This window comes from Solea solea, chromosome 7 (assembly GCF_958295425.1).
Source record: "Solea solea chromosome 7, fSolSol10.1, whole genome shotgun sequence".
In the NCBI taxonomy this organism is placed as follows: Eukaryota; Metazoa; Chordata; class Actinopteri; order Pleuronectiformes; family Soleidae; genus Solea; species Solea solea.
In genome coordinates, this window is record NC_081140.1 from 25,521,410 (window position 1) to 25,535,355 (window position 13,946).

At 43.8% G+C, this 13,946-nt stretch overlaps 1 protein-coding gene across 11 annotated transcripts in view; it reads left to right on the plus strand.

The window, feature by feature from the left end:
* The window catches only part of robo2 (roundabout, axon guidance receptor, homolog 2 (Drosophila)), a 338,057-nt gene that overhangs the window by 281,453 nt on the left and 42,658 nt on the right, over positions 1-13,946 (plus strand). For 8 of the 11 annotated variants that reach the window (XM_058635007.1, XM_058635003.1, XM_058635008.1 and 5 more), the window contains exons 7-14: positions 182-193; positions 4,629-4,753; positions 7,404-7,575; positions 9,847-10,052; positions 11,409-11,490; positions 11,583-11,748; positions 11,845-12,011; positions 13,026-13,147. In XM_058635007.1, coding sequence (XP_058490990.1) covers positions 182-193; positions 4,629-4,753; positions 7,404-7,575; positions 9,847-10,052; positions 11,409-11,490; positions 11,583-11,748; positions 11,845-12,011; positions 13,026-13,147 — 1,052 coding nt within the window. The remainder of the gene's footprint in view (positions 1-181; positions 194-4,628; positions 4,754-7,403; positions 7,576-9,846; positions 10,053-11,408; positions 11,491-11,582; positions 11,749-11,844; positions 12,012-13,025; positions 13,148-13,946) is intronic. The other 3 variants (XM_058635004.1, XM_058635013.1, XM_058635011.1) reach the window with 1 other exon arrangement.

Below are 13,946 nucleotides of genomic sequence, written 5' to 3' on the forward strand. Positions count from 1 at the left end.
CCAAAACAATACTTTTACCCCCAAACACGACATGTCATTCGTTCTGACTTTGATTTTCTCATTTTACGATTCTTTCTTTTTGTTCCCCCGTTTTTGTTTTTGTGCGTCCTTGTCTCTTATTTTGTGTCTCGTGCGTGTATCCACTCGTCCTCCTCCTCCTCCTCCATTGTTGTGTCTCCAGCTCGCCCTGTCGGTAAGTACCCATCCTTCTGATTTGATCCCATCCTGCATGCATGCTCTTCATATGCTGTACACACCTGACTGCCTGAACACAGGTGTCTGTCCTTCCAATGGTTGTTTTCTTGTGTGTTTATGTACTAGATATTCCAGGTATTGACGTTCAATTTTAACGTAATGATCGGACAAATTACACAAAAATGTTTTGGGTTTTTTTTTTTTTTGCCAAAGGCACATTTTTTATTGTAGGTTTGTGTTTGACAAGTCGTGACAGTGAGAGTGAGTGGTATTCGTGTGGGTGTGGTTTTCAAACGCTTTGGTGTTTGTTTGTTTTTATGCCTGTTGATCGTCAAAGCCGCTGCCGCAGTTATTGCGCATAGATGTGGTCATGGGTTAGAACATGGACCTGTTGACAGTTGGTGCAACCAGAGATGATCAAAAAAATGGACGTAGTCTTCCGGTTTGAGACGTGAAGCTTGTTTTTAATGGAACGTGATGTCTTTTGTAAATTATCGTAAAATTATATATAATATAATATAATATATAAAATAATATAATATAATATACTTATATATTATATTATAATTAAAAATTCTGAATATTGAGGCTTCTTCTACTTTGCAACTAGAACACTACGTTGATTTTTTAAATACAGTCTGTGGTCGGAACGTCAACACGTGACGTCTCTACTCATGAAGCGACACATCTCGACGTGTGGGTTTTATTTTTTCATGGATTTATCGAGGTTTTATAAAGCTGAGTTCTGCAGCGCATCCTTGAGTGGCTCTGGCCGCCTCCAGCATTGTCATCTCATATGGTCCAGTACGTGTTTAACTCGCGCTTCTTCGGGCCATCTGTGGCTTCTTGGAACACAAGGATGAGATCTGTTTGTTTTGGACGAGCTTCTCTCAAGCCCCGGAACACTGAGTGGAGACTCTCCTTATATCCCCCTCCCCGCAGACGGAGGGAAAAGGTCAAATCTGATACACTTGAGATGTACAATTGTCAGCAGTAGTGAGTGGAAGTGGCATACGAGAGAACAGGGTATGTTGTTTTTTTATATGACAGAGAATAAATGTGAAGAATGAGGGAACAGGACAAAGGAGGGAGAGAAGAAAAGAATTGGCCGACATGTGTTGGCTGACTTTGGCCAAAACAGCAGCAGCTATTCTACGACTGTCAAACTTTCAGTCGTGAATAACACATTCACGCCGCCTGTGGGAAGAGGTGGGGATTGAACGCGTGCGCTCGGTCGTTCTGTCCGTTCCTTCTTCTCCCGCCGCTCTCCAAACCAGGCAGATGTGACTTGTCATGAATTAAATATGGGCGCCTGATCATGTGTTTCCTTTGGAGGGGACAGGAAGGAGCCTCTCACATGTCATTAAGGGTCTCTGAATCAAAACTGGGCCAGTGTGTGTGTGTGAGTCCGCCCTGAGCCAGGCTTTGAAACGCTCACACACTGACTTCCTCTTGATTTGTCGCAGGGTTTGATGCTTTCGCTTTTGCTGCTCTGTGGACCTCCTCCTAAAAAAAGTCTTTTAATATGTTTAAAATGAAACATGAAGGGACAAAGAAAGTCGTGCTGTCGCTGCAGAGAGAAAACGATTGAAAGTGAAGTCTTTGCAACCAAAACTGTGATGATGATGATGATAATAATAGAGCTGTCAGCGTTGACACATCAATCATAACGTATAAAGGCAGCTGATGACGTACGCAACATCACAATAAAACGGGAAAGAGACTGAGGATCAATTATTCCCTAAGTAGAGGTTGTGTTTCCTTCATAAAGTAACTTTCTTCACATTCATCTGACTTAAAATCAAGCTATTTTTGTATAGAACATGCTTCGCATTACTAATGTGGCCCCAAAACTGTTTTAGATTAGGAAATAATCAAATTATAAACATGATAAATCTGTGATTAACAGCGATTAAACAATGAATCATGTCCCTAAATCATAACAAACCTAATTTGTATTTCCCTTTCCCAAAACAACGCTACAAATTGCTTTGACAAGGTTTTAAACAGAATTGTCTAATGAAAATACAAATATTAACCAGAATAAGAATACTTATAGCTCACACTTCGACCTTGTGTGAAGATGAAGTGATTTAAAAATGTCACTATTAACGGCAGAGCCCCAAAAAGGAGCCATCTTTATTAAATTAGTATCAAAGTAAGAAGATTAACAGATTGATTTCGAGTTCTAATCCACATAAACAACACTCAAAGCTTTGTTTTTGACGTCCAGCTGTTTACAATCAACCCTACAGGCAGAATCCAATTATAAACCTCTGACGTGTTCCCGTCACTTCACTGCGTTTGGAAATCCAGACGGAGAGAGTGTGAGAAAGGGCAGTTACAGGCCGGACGGTGCGAGGCGTCGGTTGTCGGGCGTCGCTCTCAGCCGCTGGTTAGTGGCGCGGTGTGTGTGTGTGTGTGGGATAAGACGGAAGTGAGAGGAGGGAACTGAATCCCTGCCAGTGGATGATTTAGGAGCTCTGTATCAGGCCCAGTATTGTGAGAGCCACAAGATATCCAAGCTGCACAAGGCCAAATGGGAAGGCAGTAAATCTGCAGCCATCTGCACCGTTCCCAACCGTGTGTATCGCTCACAAATACACATACTCACCCCCCCACACCCCCCCCGTCCAAAAAGAGGAATTACATGAAGAAAGCAGCCAAATGGGAAGAGTTCTGCTTTAGTGGAACCAGCTGGCTTCTCCGTGGAAGGACTTAGACCCGAAATCCAAAGACACAAAGAGAGCAAGATGTTGCACTGCAACAATTCTAATTCTTTTTACAACAATCTGTAGAATCTCTTTACTTTGTTATCTCGAGGGAAAAACTACGGCCTCTATACGACTCATTGTCCGCGCTCACTTGAGTTTATGGTCTTCCATTGTCTCTCTCTCTCTCTCTCTCCAGGAACCATATTTCCTCCTCTTATGTGTCATTGATGTCTTATCTCGGCAAACGTTGCAGTTGCAGTGCGAGTAAATAAAGAGAGGACGTGGGTCACGCAGTAAATTATCTCAGGTCAAAGGTCAAGACATTGTCAAACAGCTAAATATGCCATAGCTGCTCTTGCAGGTTATTTTTGGGAATGAAGCCCTTTTCCACCTATGGTCCCAGCTCGCCTCGCCTCGCCACGGCGCGGTTTAGGTTGTTTTTTTTTCCACTACGAAATAGTACCTGTGGGGGCGGAGTCATCACTGCACGGCTGCATGAAACTGCCGGGACTTTGTTTTACACACACACACACACACACACAAACGAGTGACTCGTAACTTGTAAAGCAGCTGTTTTCAGTGAAACTGAATCAGTTCATTAACCACGAGTCCAGGAAATGATTGTCACATGACACACGTGAGCCAATCAAATCAATAAAATCAGATGAGCATTTTGGCCAGTGAGTGTGTGACAGAAACATAGATTCCATTCATGTGTCTCCAAAGGGCTGTTTTTGGTGCTGTAGGTGTAGGTTTTTAATAATCCCTATAATCCAATGATAATTCAGGGAAAAAATATCCTTAAAATGTTTTTTTATTATGTTTTAAAAGTCTGATAAGTTTAAAAAGCACTGATAAAAACATTGAAATACACAGTAAATTGCATTTCACCCTAACACTATGACGTTTCCGGACCTTTGCTCGAGAGAATTTTCTCCATCTCACTTCTTTATTCTGTTTTTTTTTTGGGCAACAACATGATAAATGTCACTCGGACTAAAGTGGAATTTGCTGTGACAGGATGAGACTCTGACTCGGAGAGAAAAGAGCCGGTGTCTAATCTCCACACTCGTCTTTATTATTGAACGGCATCCGTCAAGTTGGGCTCACTCCGTCAAAGATGTCGGTTGTGAGGAGGGAAATGTCTGCGGTTTGACGCAGTCGTAAATATTGACTGTGAAAGCTTCACACCAGGATCTTAAAGCCTGATAAAGCTTCTTTTTTTTTCTCCTCGACGTCGGGGACGGCGTGGGTTTGAAGTGACGGAGAGAATCTTTGATCACAGCCACTTTCCTATATGTGATACGTTGTGTGATGTGCTGTAATCTCACATATGGAACGTCAGACATAATTAAATATACATATATATACTGTATGTATATGTCTATACCTGTCCATAGTGGTGGATGTTCCCAGGGCATGGTTTTTGGTTCTGTCATTCATTCAGCCTCAGCCGCACCTGGATGAATGGCCAACGTGGTTGCCATGGAAATGACAGCTATTGCTGTGTGTGTGTGTGTGTGTGTCCCCTCTGTCCAGAGCCACTAGAGTTCATGAGACGAACCAAACGCTGCATGGAAGCTCTGAACAGCACTCCCGTGTGATACGCACAGTATTTTTTTGTTTTGCTTGTTTTGCTTTAAACTCCCTCTCCCTGACGACCTCCGGCCCCCGATGTGTCGCCGCTCTAACGCTCGTGTTTCTGCCCTTTGACTTCAGCCCCGCCCCAGTTCGTCATCCGCCCGAGGGACCAGATTGTGGCTCAGGGCCGCACCGCCACTTTTCCGTGCGAGACCAAAGGGAACCCTCAGCCTGCCGTCTTCTGGCAGAAAGAAGGAAGTCAGGTAAGAGCAAAACCACCTCACTCCGCACTGATGTGTACGAAGATTATGGGATTTCTCTTCATGGAGCTGCATCTCCACTCACACTTTACACACGAGTTTGCCTTTGAAAATCCTAAAAATCTACTTTTAAATCCTCTAAATCCTCCGCTTTACTCAACTAAATACCAGAACTCGTCAGTGAAACCGTAGCATCCATCAGTGCTGCGATTATTCCACAACAAAATGAATGGATTCAGGAGGCTGAAGTGACAGATGTTGACCTTTTCTTCTTAATATTATTCTAATCATTTCTAGCAGGATAAACTCTACATGTGGACACTCTTAATCACAGTTTGAATTTGATTCAAAGTTTGTTAAAACTTCCTTTCTCGTGGGAGAAAAAAGAGGCCAGGGGTATTTTCCTTGAACTAGTTTGCTTTAAATGCCAAAGAAAGATGCTCACACACACACCCAGCGTGACACTAGCCTTAGTCAGCAGATTGTGTTATTTTGCCTCAGCGATTCGCCTCGGATGCGTGCTGGATTTAAAGTTCTTCACACTAAAGTGATGTTAAGCGATGTGATGATGGTTTCCTGAACAAAACCAGAAGAACAAAGAGAATAAGCATGATTTTATACTCGCGTGGTGTGATTTGATTGGCCACTGCTTGGAAAATTGGATATTTCGCAAATCCATCCATCTTCTTAAGGCTTTATCGTCCACTTTAGGGTCACGCTAGGCCAATCTCAGCTGACATAGGGGCAAAAGGCGGGGTCACAGTGACACAGAGAGGGACAAACAACCATTCACTCTCACACCGACGGTCAAACGATTCGCCTCGCGTCCAATCGCGTCCAATTTACCTAATCCCCATATTGCGTAATTTGGGGAACTTGTTGACCACGACAACAACCGTGTGGCCCGTTTCTCAAATCTAATGGATTTATAGCGCTCCACGCCGCTCCGTTCGAGGGAATTCCAAGTGTTTCAGTTGATGCCTCCATCACACACACACACACACAGTGGTATCAGTCATCAGTATCTCTGCTACAGACGCACAGGTACACCTTTGTTCTCAGGAGATGTCAAATGACAGCGTGCCAGGCTAAAGTGCTAATCGGTTTCCCGTGACCCTGCACCGATAAGAGCGATCCTTTCCCCCCCGCTCAGGCAGAGAACCCATTGAAATACCTGGGTGTCCTCCACGCCGCTCGACAACAGCACCAATTAGGAGCCTGTTGAGGCTTGTAGATAAGCCAGAGATATGATTCAGACTCTGGCGCGGGTTCAAACGCACAAACGCAGGCCAACCATTACGGCAAGGAAAGAAAGAGTGAACAGAAGCGATGGTTACATGTTCCCACTCTGCCCCCCAAAAATGCCCCCCCCTCCTCACCATCAACGTGCAAGCGTGTGACTCACTTGTGAGTAATGGTGTTCAGATTTATATCCCAGTGTGTGTGTGTGTGTGTGTGTGTGTGTTTCACACATTGTCATTAAAGATGAAGCTTTTGAAATGAACGCACAAAACAAACAGGCAGCTACACGTCCTCCCCCGGCCCCGGCACTTGTTTATTGATGCCTTCTCTGAGGAAACCGCACTGACGTCAAAAACAACAACAACAACAAAAAAAATTACATGAAGTCATTTGTTGAGAGAACAAATTAAAGTTAATTAAGTACAGTAATTAAATTGCGGAGCTGCCCTTTTTCTCACTCACTGTGGATAATGGCCAGAGATGCACAGAGCCTAATTTACCAAGAAGAAGAATTTGAAGTGATTTGGCGTAATTGAATCCAGCTAATGTATTTGCTAATTAGTTTCAGTTGGGATGACCATCGGAATAAAAGAATATCAATAATCAGAAGAAAGAAATTGGACGTAGTAGGTGATTAAGAAGGAGAGGTGGCGTCAGCACGATTACATTTGGTACCTTTTTTTTACCTCTTTCATCACTTGTGTTGTCTACATGGCCGAAAATAAGCACAAATTATAATAAACACAGGTAGAAGTGGGACAAATTAGCCATTTTTTAAATTATAATCAGGTTCTGGTCGCAGTTTAAGGCTAAAAAGCTCAGGATCTCTGTGTTTGCTGGATCCAATTTTTCCCTCAGGAACCAAAACCTGGCACCAAATGGTTTAACGTGAATCTGTACTTGACGGCACGACCATATTTCAGTTCTTTACCCACCTAAAAGATGCTTTAAGTCATTAAACATCAGCAACATAAAACATTCTTTAAAGAAACGCAGCATAAAAGCATTAAAATGCAAATTAATCGACTTTATAAAAAAGACTTTAAAAGGTTAACAGTTTGGCTGATATTCATTTTATGCCCGGCTCTATTATGGGATGGTCTCTGCTTTATAAATGCAGCTCAAAAACCACTGTGGGATCGAAGCAGAAAGGAAAGTCGTCACGACGCCAATGGGAGCAAAAGTAGCTTTCATAACACAGTGGAGTCTCTGGCTTGGCCCGAGAAGAAGAAACTAAACCAAAATCATCAAACTGTGGACAGGTCGCGCTGTGATTGGTCGACAAAGACACGGACGCGGTCGTTAATACCGACGCTAAACAGAGTCTAATCTGTGTGTTTTTGGAATGTCTCCATGTTCTCGCTGTTCTTCATTTGCCCGTTTCTTCTTCTTCTTCTTCCTCCTCCTGCAGAATTTGCTCTTTCCCAACCAGCCCCAGCAGCCCAACAGCCGCTTCTCCGTGTCGCCCAGCGGCGACCTCACCATCTCATCTGTGCAGCGGTCAGATGCCGGTTACTACATCTGCCAGGCGCTGACCGTCGCGGGCAGCATCCTCGCCAAGGCTCAACTGGAGGTCACTGACGGTGAGTGGAAATGTTACACACTCGTGCACGGGCGCGCGACAGAGAGAGCGCCTTCTAGTGGTGAGACTCGCACCGAAGAAGACTCCTTTGCTTCCCCCCCGCTCCCTTTTCCAACTCATCAGGGAACTACGGTGGCCTAAACATACCAGAAATGATGTCAACGCTCTTTCAAAACTCTTGTTCTTTGTGCAGTTCTTCTTTATTTGCATGTCAACACAGGAAACACACATTATTTGGGGTCTCTGAGACGTGTTGGCACAAGAAGGCAGCCTCCATAAAGCATTTATATATTAAATTACATATATTAACCCTTAAAACACAGAGCATTTGACAGTACAGTACAGTACAGTATATACAGAGGCTTTAAGAAGGTGCAACATACAGTGTCTTATAACACCGGTGCTACATAGACCACGGTTTGAGAACCACTGGGTTAGTATATTCCATATAAACACAGTTTATTCACTTATACCTCGTGTTTATTTATAAATCTTGAAGAAATGATTTTTGTCACGTCCATGTTTGGCCTCCGCTGCAGCTGAAGGTTTTCAGTAGGTTCACGAGGTATAATTATTACCTTTAATTTATCTTTTTTTTTAACATTTTCCATTTAATTCCATGTGCTTTGGTCAGAGAACCGCGAGTATGCTCCTGACCTTCAGTGCTTTGTTTCATTATTTTATTTTATTTATTTTTTTCTTTCCCCGAGACAATTTAATTAAAGAAATACTACTTTTTTTTCCTTTTGGAGAGGAAATAAAGCATTGTCCTTGGGTTCCTTCAAGTTTAATGACTAGCGCGTGTGTGAACGAGGGAGAGTCAGGAAAGGAGATGCAGCGGAAGAGGAGGGATGTGATTGAGTCAGTGAGTGACAGCGTTTGGTCCCCCCCCCGTGGAATGAATGATGCATTCCTGCGAGGTGTGGGAGCCGTGATGCCAGAGACGGACGGCGGTCCGTGTGTGATCAGAAGCTGGGACAGGATTGGACCGTCCTTCAAATGCAACGCCACGTTTTTTCTTTTGTTTTTTTAACTGACAATAACTTCAAATATGTATTTCCGTTCAAATGCGAGGCAGAGAGAACAGCGTCAGCGAGGTCTAGTAGAGGAGGAAAGAGCACGTCAGGGCCCGGGGGGGCGAGGTCAAGGCCACACCTGCCGCAGCCTTTGTGTGATTTACTACAAAAAGTCTGTGGAGTTCAAGGGGATCTGTAATGAGAAATTCCTGATCCAGAGACCCTGAGGCTCCGGTCAGTGCCGCGCCTCCTCCCTCAGTCACTCCCGCGTGCCTTCCACACATACATCACACACAAGGAAGAAACTACATTAACGGTGTTAGTAGTGAATCAGAAATCCATGTGGCCTGGATATCATGATGGTCATAAGAGATTATCATAAAGATATAAAGATAGAGGCGTCCAGCCCCGGAGTGTACGTACGTCTAAGTGCATCACTTGAAATCACTTCCTCTTGTCAGGTGAAGCTGCCTGAGAGGAAGAGAAAAGGGTTGGAATCCAGGGTGGAATAATGTGTTGAAAGGTTACTGAGTTAGACTTGGTAATTAGCCCCCGCAGCTGTGACATCATTAATCCATACCCTCTAATTAATGCGTCTTCAGCGATGCCAGGGGGACTCCACATTATTCAACATCTAAATATATGAACTGCCCCGTGTGCGAGGGTGCCAGCGCTCTCTGAGATCACCTCTGACGTGCCCACTGTTTCACACGCGGGCCCCGCGGGGGCCTTTCTGTTCCAACAAATGAATTTTGCGAATGGAATTCATCACCCGTCGATGTAAAAATATAATATAATAATATAATAACGTGCGAATATTACGAGGGTTCTTTCAGCCACACGTCGTCCATGGAAGTGACCTCTTATTGTGCCCCCGCCCCCCCGCCCCCCCCCCCAGCACTGCACACAATGAAGTATTTATCAAAACCACGCTGAGTCAATAGGCAAGAGTCTCAGCGCCAAACTGCACCACAGAGTCTAGAGCAGTGTATAAAAATAAGGCGAGCCAGGCAGTAAATGGAAACTGCTTAGCATCCGTGCGCCACATCAATGCAGCCAGAGAACACTACTCAGCTGTTCTGTGCCCTGCTTCCTGGAAGTTCTGCGGTGCAATTACAAGACCTGCCGAGGAAAAATAGTCCCACTCTTTTTATGATAGAGCACCACATCCACCCCCAGTGCGTTTTTATGAGCAGCGCTGTCACGTCTGAATGTCACACGTGTGTGTGTGTGTGTGTGTGTGTGTGTGTCCGCAGTGCTCACAGATCGACCGCCGCCGATTATTCGCCAAGGCCCGTCCAACCAGACGCTCGGGGTGGACAGCATGGCGCTGCTGAAGTGCCAGGCGTCGGGAGACCCCATCCCCTCCGTCAGCTGGCTGAAGGACGGGGTCAGTCTGCTGGGGAAGGACGCGCGCATGTCTCTGCAGGAGCTGGGCAGCCTGCAGATCAGAAACATCAAGGTTTGGTCCACTTCTTTTTTTTTTTTCTTATTTGGCACTTTTTTTCTCCACACAGTTTTATGTAAAACATTCTGCAAAAGCCGGTTTAAAATATCGGGGGCACTGAAACACAAGGAGCAGCGATTGTGCCTTTTACCAGAATCCAAATCAGAGTCGGAAACATCTAGATTTAACACGAAGTTCTAACAGGACAAGAAATCTGACATTTTTAAGTTTAGTAAGTGGATAATAAATAGATTGTGTGACTGTGATGTGATGCACAATTATTACAATGTAATAATGACGCTGTGAAAGCCACGCCTCTTTCCCCTTTCAGTCATGCACATTTTTCATACTTACCTCTGAAGCAGACAACTATTTGTTTTCCTGTTACTCCATTATGACATTTTTGAGAGGGGTAGTGAGGCTTTCTAAAATTGTTAAAATAATCATTTCAGACCCAGAGTTGCATCTCACTGTGTTTTATTATTATTATTTTTTAGGTGAGGTGCCGAGTTTGCAGGCTGTAAATTGGAATTTGACTTATGTATGCAGTGACTGTGAGGGCTCTAACCTCTGACGACACATCACGGCCACTTTATGACTTCGTACAATACGTTTCTTACATCATGTACCTGCTCTGTGACGTGTAGATATGTTTATATAATGCAGTCAGCCGTGGATTAGGTTTCGTAAACACCATACGGAGATAAATTGGCAAATTGAAAAGTGATTTGTCGTAATCACTTAGTGTCACAGCTGAGCTGCTGTGTGTGGGACGGACTCCAGCTGCAGGACAGGAACATGTATGCACTTAGAGACACACACACACACACACGCACAGTAGTCCAGATTAAATTTAAAAGGCCCACATCTTCTTTTCTGCACTCTGAAGCCTCGGCGGAATATCTATTACGATTGATAAAGCTGCCGAACCACTGACATGTTATTTAATAAATGGAAGGACAAAAAAAAAAAAAAAAAACCCAACAAACAAGCAAAGTTCCTAAGAGGGACGGAGAGTCAAGCCAGCTGTCATCGGTCCAGGGGGTTTCCAGCAGCCCACCCTAAATGAATTAGCCTGGCTTTGTTGCGTGGTCGGCAGGGCGGTGGAGAAATGGAGGCGAGGCGAGGTGGAAGGGGGGGGTGGACACGTGATGGAAGTGCGGTGAACGGAAAATAGAATTCATTAGGAAATTAGCGTCAGCACTTTGAGGCCCTCGCGTGTGACACACATTTTTTGAGATTGCGCGTAGTCAGCTATTGATCCCGCTGCTCTGAAGTGGCCCTCACTGAAACGTGTCATTGTAATAGTTTTTACTCATATTCATACACAGTTTATATATAAATATATATATGTGTGTGTCTGTGCTGCAGCTTTCAGACTCTGGGATCTACACGTGCGTGGCCACCAGCTCCAGCGGGGAAACGTCATGGAGCGCTTTCCTGGAGGTCAAAGGTACAAGATGATGGCGATGGCGTGTGTGTATCTACAAACTGTCACACAAACCTCTCAGTTGTCATCAGAGGACATGTCTTTATTTATTTCAGAATCAGGGGGACTGACGGTCATCAAGAGCCACGATGAGAACGAGCTTCCAGGTCCGCCGACCAAACCTCAGGTCACTGACGTCACCAAGAACAGCGTGTCCTTGTCCTGGCAGTCGGGGACAGCCGGAGCTTCACCTGTCTCCTCCTTTGTCATTGAAGCCTTCAGGTTTGTGGCTGCACTGAACCTCCGTGATCTTTCATGCCGTGGCAACCTTTGTTTCTGCGAATGTATCTGTATCTGTATCTTTGCTTTGGATTGCAGTCAGTCGGTGAGCAACAGCTGGCAAACGGTGGCAGATCACGTCAAAAACACCCAGTTCACTGTCAAAGGTCTCCGTCCCAACACCATCTACCTGTTCATGGTGCGAGCGGTGAACAGCCAGGGCCTCAGTGACCCGAGCCCCATGTCGGAGCCCGTCAGGACACAAGGTAACTGACATTAAAGGACCACTGTGGGACATTTTAGGAAAGTGAATTTATTCCCTATAGAGTAAACTTTTTGTAAAAAGTATTTTACGTGGTGCATTCTGCAGCTTCACCATTAGATGTCACTAATTCTTACACACTGGAGCTTCAAAAAACAGCATCATTTACTTTTCATAGACATTTTGAACTGTTTCTAAGTGGTTTACTAATTATAATTCCTCTTTCTAACTGATAAGACGAGGCACCTCTTCACAAGTGTGATAGCTATCGGTTCCTCTCGTCAATCCACAGTCGGTGAACGGCTTTGCACAGTTTTTTCCAGAGGTCAAATATCTCCCGTCTCAGTGCAGCTCATTAAAGCGTCACTTTAGCAATTATGTAAAATAACCGTGTCTACTTCTGGAAGGCCCTAACAGGGTTAGTGCTATCCCTGCTATGTTAATGATCATAACAGGGGCCTCCAAACCCAAAAGAAGATTTGATTACAGCGCTGGACAGACCACAGTCTCCAGATTGAACTGATATGATAAAAAAAAAAGGAGAAATATATAATAAAGTATTAAAAGCAACTCTGTCAAGCTCAAGCCAAGAGTGCGATAAAAAAAAAAGAAGAAGGAAGTGGAGTTTTTTTTATGAGCTGAATGTCTACGATGATATATAGATGAGTTTATTGACAAAGGCATGCATTAATATAAAATAAAACACTGTTAGTGCAGCCCATGATTCATGACACTGCTGGTAAAAAGTATATAATTTCCTCATGTGAGGGTTTTTTTCTTTTCCTTCAATATATAACTCAAAATGTGGTTTTGCTTGGACCACACTCTCAATATCTCATGCGCTCTTTATTTGCTCGTAATGTGAAACAAATGTAATGTATGTGCTGCAGAGGAGTGTCGCGTCGTCCGCTTCCCATCCATTTTAAGGTGTTTTTGATCCCTTTTTTTTTTTTTTTTTTTTTTCAATGAAAAAGGAAGTGAAACATGTGTATTTGTCTCTCTGTCTGTCCTCTCGTAGACATCAGTCCTCCCGCTCAGGGCGTCGACCACAGGCACGTCCAGAAGGAGCTCGGCGAGGTCATAGTTCGGCTGCACAACCCGGTCGTCCTGAGTCCCACGACCATCCAGGTCACGTGGACGGTGAGTCTCGCAGAATCCATGAGCCACAGAACACGTGGGAAATCAGTCGCTGTCTTATCTCCGCACGTTTCTTTCCAAGCTTTGATTATTATTATTTTTTTCTTCAAAATTGAGTCATCGTAAGTCAAGAGAGTTTCTGTTCACGTCACATTTTTCCTCCTTTGAAGCCAGAAAAGAACAACAAAGCCGTTCCTCGAGGCGGTTCCGTATCAGGAGGAAACTTTAACTCGGGTTGTTTCGCCGAAAACCTTTGAATCGTTTTCTAATTGGTGACTTAAAAGTAACTGAACATCAAATAGCTGAAATGTTTCTTTTAACCACAGGGAACATAAAAAAGGAATATCATAAAGAGCCATCTGGTTGTTCAACAGTCTTACACGTGTCTTCACCTGCTCCTGTTTTAAAACGCTGCACAGATAAAAATTAGTCTGGAATGTAGATTAATTTATGAATATGTCTCTTTATTCCCCACCACCTTGATATGATGCATTAATCTTATTTTAACACTTCAACACCTAAAATGTCTCAAATTGCTTATTTTAACCATAAAAGGACTAGAAAATGATCCTGTGATGTTACTGCATGACAAAATAGTGTGTTAACAATTTATAGTGGATGAACTCCAGATTTTGTGCGTTAAATTTGAAATGTGAACAGGATAAAACATATTTAAAGGAACATTTCTTTGAGTTTTTGTCTTAAATGCCCCAAAAAAAGGTACAAAAAAACATGGAAACTATGTACAGGCATTTTTCCAACTCTCTCCTCTCTGGTGACAAAGATGCTGACATGCAACTCC